This window comes from Syngnathoides biaculeatus, chromosome 23 (genome assembly GCF_019802595.1).
Source record: "Syngnathoides biaculeatus isolate LvHL_M chromosome 23, ASM1980259v1, whole genome shotgun sequence".
NCBI lineage: Eukaryota > Metazoa > Chordata > Actinopteri > Syngnathiformes > Syngnathidae > Syngnathoides > Syngnathoides biaculeatus.
The window spans coordinates 18,570,220-18,583,438 of record NC_084662.1 but is presented as its reverse complement, the minus strand read 5'-3'; the positions used below and the strand labels follow the sequence as shown (position 1 = coordinate 18,583,438).

Here is a 13,219-nt window from a genome sequence, read left to right as displayed (position 1 = left end):
AATTCCCGTAAACTGTGAACATTTACAACTTCATCTACAGTATGGGAGAGTAGTGCTACAGTTTACCGCAGAAGTCAGAAAATCAGCACTTACTGTACTTGTACTGTTTGTAATCTTCCTTCTCTTATATTGCAGACCCAACTATTGGTAACTCCTAGTTCCTGACATGACTGACACGAACTCAAGATATAAGACCACTTAAGCAACACCGATATATACAACCATATAACCTTAATATTAACCAGTTACAGACTGCTGTCATTGTCAATGTTTTTAATTAATTGATAATGAAAAAAATTGGAGAAAAGAATCCTGTTTAAAATTGACACCATTATTAAGTAAAACCCCTGTTAACGTTGAAGGCAATGTTTTAATTTACATTTCACCCTTCTAAAAATAAAATCTCAAAACAAAGTTAGATTTCATTTTATGGCAATTAATCTTTTGGTTGGTTCATCAGTAGAATAAGAGTGGCCAAAAAGCCAAAGGAAAATCCTATGGGCGGGATTTATTAAAATTTCCACATGGAAAAATGGGCGTAAATTTGATGCAACTATTAAGCACAGGCAAACTGTTTTATGAAACCTCAGAGGAACGAAATCTTACAAATAGCGCGTCTGAAAGGCAGGTGCAAACCAGCAAAAAAGTGGTCAGTAAGGCAAAAAGAGGTGGGGAGACTTTTCCCACTTGTGTAAAGACTTTAAATCTCAACACAAACTATCATGAGACCATTTATTTAGCAACACAATTTTGGAGCTTTTAAATCATTGGAGCGCGTCACAAGGAGTCATGTGGTGTCAAATATGACAAAACTCCTTTCAAAACTGTTTTCTTCAGTTGTTACATTACAATAATACATGGGGAAGTAAATGTTTCAATTAAAAAAAAATGTGGTGGACAGCCAACTGCTCATTAAACCAGGAGTGCCAGAGGGATAACATCATTAATGATGCGTTAAAAAAAAAAAAAAATGTGAGGTACACATATTGGAGAAAATGTGCCGCATTTCAGAACTTCTCCTCCTTTTGATTCAAAGTCACCAAATTGGATTTATTTTAATGAGCATGCTGAGCAATATGTCCAAAATTTTAAACAATGTTACGCAGGATGGATACACACCTTTATGTCCAGTTGCCACAAACTATGGAAAACTATGCTATTTCTAGCTTTCTCAAAATTATCAGAGAGAAGAATTTCTTCTCTGTAACTCAGCTGCATTATACTGTATGTTTGCATGCTTCTTCCAATAACAATTCCTATTCCAGCCCTTTAAAATACATTTTGAGCTTGTGGCGCTCTTCCCGATTTTCAACTGAGCAAATAATCAGTGCAACTTAAAACACAAAACTCATTTTTAAATATGCTGGCAGCTACCACATTCACCCGTTTCCAGCACTGTGCATAATCTTCGGGAGTGAGTAAACACCCAATTTTGCACACGCTATTTGGAATCTTTATCAAAGAACACAAGTCGGGTGAATCCCATGCAAAGGGCCCACCAGCAGTGCGCAATCTATTTGAGCGAAGAGATAAATTAGCGTCCATCATTTGTGATCTTAGTAAATCAGGCCCAAACCTTTAATGCTGGCAGTGTCACCAAAAGGTTTTTTTTCCCCCAAAGCCTGGCTTCAAAATTGTATACAAATCAGGGTATTAAAATGTTAATGTTTTATTCTAATCTACTGCTGCATCCCAAAATAAATAAACCCCAAATGCATAAAAAAAGTTAAAGTATCTATCCAGTAATAAAACCTGCTTATACAGTGCAGCTTTCTTTAAAAAAAAAAAAAAAAAAAAAGCCTCATCAGGATCAGCCGTGCTATAAATACTGCATTAATAGACTTCTTAAATTCATCTGACTTTGCAGTCAAAGTCCATGTTCTACTCAAGCAAAGAGACGGGAATAGCAGGCTTGAGCCAACGTGAATTACAAAAGTAAACACAACAGGAGACAATAATCGTAGTAAGACCTGGACTAAGCTAACAAGTATCTGCTGGAGAACTGCTTTGCTTCAGTCAAACAGAAATCAAACAATGAATTGAAAGAGAAGGTCATGTTATAAATAAATTTGATGGTATTTGTCACTGAACCGTGGCAATGGAATGACAACTGATAAGAACATGGTGACATTTTTCCAACCAGCTCTGTCACTTCACTCAGCTAATCTCAAGCCCCCCACCCGCCACCCTCCAGCCAAAAAACATGTGACTTGTTGCCAAACTCCATCCATCACCACTCCCCCACCCTCGATTACCTGTCTCAGGTTGCGTGTGACTTTGATATCATGCCAGGCGTTGTCATTGAATTTTCCATTGACGGGCTCGACGATGGCCTCGAAGGCCCCAGAACCCAGATTGATGACGAGGGAAACCGCCCCATCTTTCAGCGCCAGGTTGACGTAGTCTGCTGATTTCCCCGTGTGGAGAAGAAGGCCGTTGCGCTGCCAAGTCTTGAAGGACAACGTGATTTCATCGCTGCTGCTTTGAATGGGGTTCTGTGACAGGTCGTAACAGAAGTACTCGGAGCCCCGGAAGGTGGCCACGTTTTCATCCCGTGCTGAAAATGATGAAAGAAGAAAAAAAATTGTTGGATTGTGCATCTGTACTTAGGTGTTCCACAGACCCATTCATTTGACAATGATGGTGATGACCTGCTTCAATATTGGATAAATATCTAATGTACTACAATGACAACTCCTAAAGCCAAAGAATCCCACTAACAGAAACAAGCTTCCATGTTTCCTCCTGAATAAATTATGAAAGAGCCTCATTAAAAAGGAGAATTGCTTTGCAATGTAGAAAAGGTCACATCAAGCAAACAGCAACTGTTGATCATAATTACAGTTTTGATTATTACACCATTCATTTGGGATCATAAAAGTCCTGTTTCCACAATTGAGGATTTGGATTTGACACATACAGAAGACGACTTGTGATGGAAAACCCTTTTCATCTAATGGTGCACATAAATCCAAACCAAGGCTAATTTCAGTTTCATTCCACTTTCATTTTTCCAAGTGACTTCTTGAGCCCATTTTTATTTCAGATCTCCACAGAGCACCAAGTACGGATGGGAAGTGAATCAGCTAGTGGAAGACTACATTTAAAAAAAAAACTGCTTTTCATAAAGTTCAGTTTAGCACAGCACTGTATACTTTGGAATGGTAAACCTGGATATTAGTTCCACCACGGGATCTTTAGCCAGTACTGCAAGAGCTCTGTCAACTATTCAAATAGTGTAAAGTCAAAGCAGTCTGACACACTGCGCTACCAAATTTTAAAAATTCACTTCTCGAGCAATTTATCCACATCTGTCTAAATTTTGTCGTAGAACATTTCTGTGCAACAGTCAAACATAATCATTAATGTCTTTAGTATTTATTTATGTTTTTATTACATCAACCTTGTAAAGGTGCGCACAGATACAACCTGCCCCTCAAACACCAGTATATGATATTTCGATGTTTCATCAAAAATAGTGTCTATAAATGAATTCAACATTGCCAGTTCTTTTTTCAATGCTGGTAACAGCGACAATTTATAATTATTAGCTCATCACCAATCTATTTCTTATCCTCCTTTTACAATACTTTTGTATGAAGCACTGTAAGAACTGTAGCTTATTTGCTCCCAGACGCTGATTTTTTTATTTTTTTCCCCCATAATACTGTTACAGGCGGAACAAGCCAACTTTCACTGATTTCAATAACAAAATACAATATTCTGTAGTATTTGGCAACTCTGGGAAACATGTGACATTTTGGTGTTATTTTTTTATTGTATGCAAGAGAAAAACTTTTTTGACAAAATCATTGTTGTGTTGTGTTGTGTTGAATTCATGTAGCATAGAAATGCATGTCTGGCTTTACACTTCAGGTATTATCAGTGCGTTTGGGACTTTACTGAAGGTTTTAAGTAGTAGTAAGGTATGGATGATTTTATTTAGTACCATCTTGTTATGAGCAGAAACTAGGAGGCAGCTGTTTGAGGTAAAGCATATACAGTATCTGTTAATTGAGGCACTGAGCAGATGTCCCTTTATAATGCAACATGATTCATTGGGTATTCTATTTCATACATTTTTTTCGGGAGGTGAAGTAAGGGGAAAAAAAGATGTCAATTGAGGTTAGATATTTGTCTAAGACCACACTTGATAATTAATTAAGGCTACTATCTGACGCTATTCGCATAATCTATTTGGGTGGCATATTTCCATGGAGGGGAATGTAATGCCAAGTGTCAATTTAAAACATGGTCATTATTTGAGGAAATTATTGTTAGTTAGGATCCTTGTGTGAAATGCAGTGTTGCTCTGAGGTGAGGTGTTTATTTATTTAACAGAACAGTATCTATATAGAGCAGGGGTGCCCAGACTTTTTTTACACCAAGATCTACTTCTCAAGCATCCAGCCTCTCGCGATCGACGGGGGAATGTTTCTTTTTTTTTTTTCCCAAGATTGACCACTGATGAACTAGAATGACCAAGTCACAAAGATCTGATGTAAAGATGTGTAAATGTATGTCTGTATGCCTTGCATAACCGCATGAGCCAATTTTACATAACATGATAATAACTTTAAACATTTTTTGTAACTATCTGAGTTCACGTTGATGATCACTAATCACCAAACAAATGAAAATGCAACTCACAATCTCCGATGTCCTTCCACACATCAGCCATGCCTTCACAGCGCCGTGTAACTGTACTCCTTTACAGTTGCAGAGATTTTACTGAAGATAATATTTACGCCTTATTTTTAAAAGATCGGAACAACGAGTCAGCTATGCCTCTTTATGTGTGATGTAATGAACTCGGAAACGATGCTTCGGTGACTGCTGTGCGGCCAATTGGGATTTTAGTTCGTTCATTGTTCTCATTCTCAGCTTGCTTTTCGGCAGAATGTCGGTGTCGTATTTTCCATAAACAGTTCGAAAATGGCGTTCCACACTTCACTACAATGGCAGATGAGGCAAACGCACTTCGAAAATGACATCGTGAAAAAAAAAAGTCTGCCTCCCATCCCGTATGAAAGTGACATGTTTTTTGTCTTCTTTACTACAGCATCCATACTCATGTTTGTTAAGATTTCTTAAGCAATAGCTTAGAATGTGTGTGTGTGTGTGTGTGTGTGGGGGGGGGGGTCTCACTGACAGCGTGTTTTCCTGTACTGTCGTTGTTTCCACATGTGCGGTGAGCTCAAGGTTAAAAAACAATACAGCTGCTGTCTTTTCTTTTCTTTATTTTCTCGACAAGCCGTCGACTGGTCTATTGTCATTGACGCAGTGAGCAACACTGATGTAGAGTGTCCTTATTTAGGGAGTATGGGCTGATTTACTTATATGGTACGTAGGGGCAAAAACAAGCACAAACCTGCTGCTCTACTAACAGGGTGAATCCAGAATTGCATCTGTTGAATACGGTAAACTGTCACACTGTGTCTTTTGCACGTGTTGGGAGGAGTACACTTGGATATGCAAAGAGAATTATTTTGAATCCATAATTTAATGGACGATGTGATGGCTGATTTTGCTTTTAATGTGTCTGAAACGCACGTACAAATTGCGCTGCTGTAAGAATGACGAGGTGGTGCAGCCAGAAACAAAGGCAAGAGAGAGAAAAGAGCTCTCTGGTTTGGGTAAACCTTTTTTTTTTTTAAATGTCATAAAAATAGTGCAACACAGTCTATTCAGAAATGTTATTCCAGAGCTTCTAAATGATCTAAGCCTAGAGGTCTGACTTTGAGCCAGTCCTCGTTTACAAAAACTCCTTTCAATTTTGCATTTCATTCCATATGGGTCATTTCACTGTGACAATAGTGTGGTGCTAGTCTCTCCCAGAGGAGTATTTTTGGTCATGCAGTGCTAAGTTTTGAATGCAATTGTAATGGCTGGCAGCTTGCACTGGTAAAACCTCTGCTGGGAATCCACAAAAGAGGGTGCTGGCTGGTGAACTAGCTGGCTTTTAGCTCAGCGGTTAGTGCACTCGACTTCCAACCCACGGGATAGTGGCGGCACACATTCGAAGCCCAAGTTTGACTGAACAACGTGGGATTGCCACTGTTACACAGGATATGCAAAAGCATAAATACAATAAAAATGGTTTTCATGCCGTTGCTGGCTTTATAAATATCATCAGAGGGATAGGTTTATTTTATGTTACTTAGTAAAGGTTGTTTGTCTTCCACTAACACTTCCAATTCCATCGCTTAAACTTCACTTTGTGCTTGCAGTTCTCTCACAAATTTACCATGGGGAAAAAGATCTTTTACTTAGAGCACAAAGCCCTCTTTTAAACATGGCTGTCCCCACCAACTTTACACCTGTTGCCAACAGCACACACCATCTGTAACAGTAAGTGAACACACAATTTAGTGCCTGGTATTTGGAATCATTGTAAAAGACTGTAATCTTAGTAACATGCCCAGCAGGAGCACATGGAGTCTGTTAAAACAGATATCCCCAACCTATTTTACACCATGGACCATTTTCATGCCAAGACAATTTAGAATGGACTGGCAACTATTCAACAGTGTTGTATGGTGATGGCGTTTCTTTTTTTTTTCCATTTATTGTTACTACCCGGTACAAAAGAACCTGTGGCCCATTATAGTTCCATAGCCCAGTTGTTGGTTTTAGAGTAAATGTGGAATTTAGTTCCCACTGTTTGAAATCTGGGAAAAAAAAAAAAAACCTGGCCTTTTGTGTTAAAAAAACACAACCATGTCTTCAGTGATACACGTTACACTTGTCATCCTGATAGAAAGCCAACAAGTAGCACTAGAATAGAGAATATGCATCTCTATCTGGAAACAGAATAATTCTATACTTCATCCCTGTGTGCCCTGAATTTCTTTGTTGTGTGAACTCAAAGAGAAGTCATGAGTGTCACAATGTGAAAGTTAAAAAAATAGACAGGAAGACAGATGACAAGAGCACAAACATGGGCTGCGGGCTGAAAAGCTTCAGATTGTTGGTTTGGAAGAGAGTACGTAAACATGTAGGGGAACAATGTCAAATACCTGTAGTGGGTAGAGTGATACTGAGAGAGAGAGAGAGAGAGAGAGCATGACACTAAGAATTTGGAGAGAGAAAAAGAAACTTGGCTTTAAAGCTAGGGGATGATGGGATGTTGATTCTGGTCATTATAAATCATCCCCTTGGAATTTCTCTGCCTTTCAGAGAGTGAGGAAATATGAGAGGCACCAAAGGCCTTATGAAAACGCTCTTCCCTGTGCCAGGGGGATAAATAAAACCCATTATCACAACACAGGGGGAGACAGAAAACAGTGATATTGGAGAATAAATATAAAACATTTATCTTTTGTAATTTCCACTAATTGAAGAAATCACAGGCACCCAGAACACTGTATAGCTGTATTGTAAATACACTTACCTGGCCCTTGTCATAAACCACAACAATCCTCCGGCATAGTTTGATTGTTAGCTGTAATATAATCTCGTCATTTTACCTACTTTTAGCTCTTTACTTAATCTCGATCCATACGATATTTGATAGTCATTATTATAACATTTCAAAGTTGTCATCAATATCATATGGTTCCTATGAATAATACAAGGCAAATGGATATAATGGAATATTTGTGTACCTCAGCAATATTAATCCAATGGTAAGTGTATACGGATCCATAAAACCCAAGGCAAATGTACTGCCTGTTGAGAGCCGTTCTGCACAAATCTGTGGCTTTTCCATTGATCATAGAGGGGGTCATTTTCCCCTATTTTAGCCACAGTCATCAATATTCCATTTGTGAGCAGTATAGCACATTCACTTGGGGCTTGAGTTCGATTTCAAAATCCTTTGGAAGCAATTAGCTCCTTCATTACCATCTCTCATTCTCTTCCGCTGCACGCTAACGCTACACTGCCATTCAACATGGCGTCATTCATAGGGAGGTTCACGCAGATGGTCCAGACTTCCGATAAACCATTAACCTCATTAATATTACCACAACAAACCATACTTGGTCAAGAACACAACTCATTCACTGCCAAGGACATTTATATATAGCCATCAAGTACATTTTCCAATGGGAAGGTATTGATAGTTGGGTCTTGCCCAACTAGGCTGTGAAATTCAGGTTTGTAAACCACTGTAAAAACTAACAATTACCTGTAGATGGCGCTGTTGCTTTTAGTTGGATTTGACAGCACAATTTTTGACAAGATTAGAGGCTGAATGCGATTGTCAAATTGATTATGAGACCAAGAACAGGGTAATTATGAGAGCAAATGGCAGAGGCCCCGTTGATGCCGTCTTGTCTAATTTACTGCTCAAAGAACAAGAACATGATATCCATCCAGTTATCAATTTTCTATAGCCCTTATCCTTCGTTTGGCTAACAGTTAAAGAGGAGCCTATCCCAGCTGACTTCACAAACCTCACACTGGTTGTCAGTACATCACAAAACATTAATAGACAAACAACCATTCACACTCAGAGAATTTAGATTCTTCAAATCCAAATGCCATCCATTCATTTTCAAAGCTGCTTATCCACACAAGGGTGCGGGAATTTGGAAAGAAGCAAAAGTACACAGAGAGAAAACCCACACAAGCATGCGGAGCACCCAGGAATGCCGTAGGCAAAATTTATATATGAATTTAGAACTGAGGCAGACAAACTAACCACTAGGTCACTGTGGTGATGAACATGACGTTATTATGAAAATTGCAAAATGGACTAGAAATAAAACCAAACTGTGTTCTGATAAGAGTATAATAGCATTGTAAAAGTATCGTACGAGTGTATTGTTGTCGAGCAGACAAATGCATAAAATATATTCCAAGCATTTTCAAAAGGGCAAGGAGAAATTTAGCTAGTCCAAAAGAGAATGAATTTATCTGTCAGTTTGTGGTAACATCCATTTGCAACACCCTAAAGAACATGACCCTAAAGTTAATGCCTTAAAGATGACCTCATACTCTAGTGATTGGATTAGCATTATTTGCTGCACCGCACTACACAATAATTAGCATGTGAGCCTGGAGCTTGTGAAAACAAAAGTGTGTTTTGTGCAATAAGAGCCATGCTAACCATGCAGTTGGGCAGCTTGAAGCTTGATGACAGGCCACGGCATGTCAAATGAATTTGGAGCATCATGGGTTGATGTCCCAGGCATGACTGTCAAGACAGGCTCATGCTGAAGGAAGATTGGTAACATGCAATCACTTAAAATGTTTCAGCAAATAAATCCAATTGTGTATTTCATTTTTGGGAATACTCAATGATGAAAAAGCTGTGCCTCTCCTTAAAAACAATGTCAAATGACATATTTGAGAGGACGAAGTGAACTGTCATGCTTTCACTTCCTCTCTGATCAAGCGTTTCATGAAACTTGACAAATGACCTGTCTGACATCCCCTCTGACGCCTGCGCTACAGACTGAGACAAGAGTCGGAAAGAGAGACAAAGCCACATGAACATAAACAGAAGTGACATGGAGGAAGCAAGCGACAACAAAAGAAAGCTAGAAATGCAAGAAGAAACCAAAACGACAAAATGGGTGCAGAAATTGATAAGTTACGGAAACAACAGAGCAACAATAACACTAATATACCCCTTGCACACCTAGCTCGTGCTATTACTGATTTGCTTCTATAACTGTATGTAATGCATAATCAATTTTCTACTACCTTACAATCCATTTTGCTACATGCAAAAGGACCCAATCATAATGCTTGACAGAAAGGCATTATGCACACTTTTACATTCAAATGACTAGGTCTGCTTCTCTTCTATTGACTATGCCCACAGTCAAAGGTTATGATTATACTCATTATTCTCCCACTATGATTAAAAAAATATGCCGCACAGGTTGATGTGTGCAGTCCTCAATAATTGCTATTGTGAATTCAAGTCAGAAGCGCCCCATGGTCCCCATTATACACTGCTGATGTGCGTAGGCTCAAGCCCTTTGAACTTGTTTATAGTAGAATGAATGTCACATTGAGAACAGCAAGTCTTTAATAGGTAATGTCAATGGGTTTAATAAGGCAGAGCGTAGAACGCGGCTATGAAACACGGTATAGAATTTGATCATACCCTCTTCCTGTGGGGTCCTCTGGAAAATACACTTTTGGCAAGAAGGATCTAAATGGGTGAGGATCTCCATCCAAACATCACCCGTAGTATGTTATCCTACCCCTTCAACTCCGAGACGACCCATTTAGTACATGTCAGTCAAGGAGGTGATAGTAATGAGGTTTCAAGCATGAGTCTGCTCCATGTAAAAATGTCAACTAAAGTGATGAGAAATACAGCCAAAAAGTTGCTTTTTTGCCATAAGCCTAAAGGACTTGCTGCGCTTTGGAAAACATGAGGGGAACAGGGGGATGGGGATGTAAAAAGGTTCCACACTGGACTGGTGGACTTCCCAAACCACACGTGGCTACTGATGGTTAAAAAATGGTGAAAAAAAATAGAATGAACTGAATGGCCTTTTTTAGTGTGCATTCATGCGCTCGCAGGGTCCAAGTTCAGCCTTTGGCTTGAGGGATGTTACATGATGATCACGTGTTCACACACACACACACGCACACGCACACGCACACACACACACACACACACACACACACACACCCACGCAGCATGCACTGGTCTTCCTGTTGTGGGTGTGTGTGTGTGCGTGTGCGTGTGTGTGTCTAAGTCACCAAGGCCCCCTATTTACTACTGATGGTGGTGTCTCACACAAATGAGTGATGAGGTTCAGAGTGACAGTATTGGGGTGTGGGTGTAAATGTCTGGAGTCAACCATGGAAGAATGGAGGTTGTCTGAAAAACAGGGACAGGTGCCGAAGGTTCATTCCCATCAGCAAAAGCAATTGCATGCAGGGAATACTATAGATATGGCTGCAAAGCTGTTTCGTACCTGTGAGATTTGAATGCATCGGAGTGAAAAGAAGCAGTCCGAGGTTTTATAGCTAGTGTTGCAGGCCCAAAATTACACCTCATCTCGAGCAAATGGAGCACTTTCAGTGCTGAAGAGAACGCAACTATCAACTGTGAAAAATATTGAAATGTCAAATAACAAAAAAAAAAACACGAACATAAGTTTCAAAACAGTGCTGATCCATCACAAAAAAGTCTTTTTTTTTTTTATTTAAAATTCCAGTGACCGGAACTGTAGCACAATTTGGGAAGATAAAGATTTCCATTTGAATTTTTTAAAATATGGAAATATGAAAGCTGCTCATGCATATTAGCAACATTTGTGTATTAATTACCATTGAAAATACATTCTTTTCAGCTGCTCTTCCATTTTCAAAGTAGCATTGTTCGCAGTGACAATTTTTCGACACATGATTTTTACAATTAAAATAGCTGCTGATGGATCACAGCACATTTTGTATAATGCATAATTGCCTTTGGCAATAATGAAATCATGTTTTACAGCAGGGCTCCAGCAGTGTTGTATCGCAGTAACAATAGTTGACATTCATTCTGGACCTAAATTTGTGTGATAGAAGTGATGATTTTGTATTCTTTACCATTCAACAATTTTACAAAGAAACAAAAAAAGACAACCTTTTGGCCGAATACCTTTCAGAAATGCCATTTTTTGCTTTTTATGTGCATGTAGCAGGAGTTATTTGTAACATTTAAAGCCTATCAAAATTGGTTTCTAAATGTGCCCCCCCCAACCCCATCCCACACACAAACACACGTGTACACCCATTTACATGTTTGTGGTAGTATTTGCATTCATAAAGACACAGGGTTGCTGGCAGGTGGGGCCATCCCAGGAGTCCGTCACTCTTCCAGAGTGGCAGCCCCTTATTGGCTATTACCTCTCCTGTCAGAAGCCTGGCTATACCTCCACCTCATCACATTCTTCTCTGTCAGCACACATGCTGCGTGTGGACAGAGGCACGGCGCAGGAAACGGCATGGCAGCATTTTTCATTACTCAAAACACTCATACTGGTTCAACGCCTGGGCAACGGTCTTTCAGAAAGCAACGACAATGTTGATGTTCCCGAATATGCACAAACAGTTCCTTACAATGCTTTGCAGTTTGTGTGTATGATTGAAATTCACATTCCTATTTAGCTTCTGAAACGTATTTATGCATAATTTGATGAGAAGAATCAAGAAAAAATAGCTGGTGTTTTGTTGTAAAAAGATAGAATTGTGTGTACATCATGATTGTGGAGATTTTAGCAAACAGAAAAAATATGTATGCTAAAATGCAATAAAAGCCAGTCTAGAAGTAAACATAAAGCAACACGTATTTTTTTCTGTTTGATTTGGAAAAGAATGGGTGCTTAATAAATTCAAAATAATGCTTTTTAAAATGTAAATAAAACTTAAAATCTATATAATATGTTATTTATATTTGACTGCTTTGGGAGGAATGTACAGTACATCATACTGGAAAAAAAATATATAGAATTTTTTACACTACACCTAATAAAAAAAAAAAGACATTTGATGTTTGAGTTTGAATCTTTCCCTTGACCACCTCTTCTTTTCCTTTCGGCTTGTCCCGTTAGGAGTCGCCACAGCGTGTCATCTTTTTCCGTCTAAGCCTATCTCATGCATCTTCTTCTCCAACACCCACTGTCCTCATGTCCTCCCTCACAACATTCATCAACCTTTTCTTTGGTCCTCCTCTTGCTCTTTTTCGTGGCAGCTCCATCCTCAGCACCCTTCTACCAATATACTCACTCTCTCACCTCTGAACATGTCCAAACCATCTGTGGTCTGCACTCTCTAGCCTTGTCTCCAAAACACCCAACTTTGGCTGTCTCTCTAATGAGCTTGTTTCTAATTCTATCCAACCTGTTCACTCCAAGCAAAAACCTCAGCATCTTCATTTCTGCTACCTCCAGTTCTGCTTCCTGTTGTTTCTTCAGTGCCACCGTTTCTAATCCGTACATCATGGCTGGGCTTCACCACTGTTTTATAAACTTTGCCCTTCAACCTAGCGGAGACTCTTTTGTCGCATAGGACACCAGACACCCTCCGCCAAATGTTCAACCCCGCTTGGACACGTTTCATCACTTCCTTACCACACTCTCCTTAGCTCTATATTGTTGACCCCAAGTTTTTGAAGTCATCCACCCTCGCTATCTCTTCTCCCTGGAGCTTCACTCCGCCCCTCACATTCACATCCTTTCCAGTGCATGTCTCCATCTTTGTAATTGTTCCTCCACCTGCTCCCTGCTTTCACTGCAGATCACAATATCATCTGCAAACA

At 39.4% G+C, this 13,219-nt stretch overlaps 1 protein-coding gene across 2 annotated transcripts in view; it reads right to left on the bottom strand.

The window, feature by feature from the left end:
• LOC133496188 (neurexin-3b-like) overlaps positions 1-13,219 on the bottom strand; it is a 246,715-nt gene that overhangs the window by 186,160 nt on the left and 47,336 nt on the right. For both annotated transcript variants that reach the window (XM_061811438.1, XM_061811439.1), the window contains exon 6: positions 2,256-2,557. In XM_061811438.1, coding sequence (XP_061667422.1) covers positions 2,256-2,557 — 302 coding nt within the window. The remainder of the gene's footprint in view (positions 1-2,255; positions 2,558-13,219) is intronic.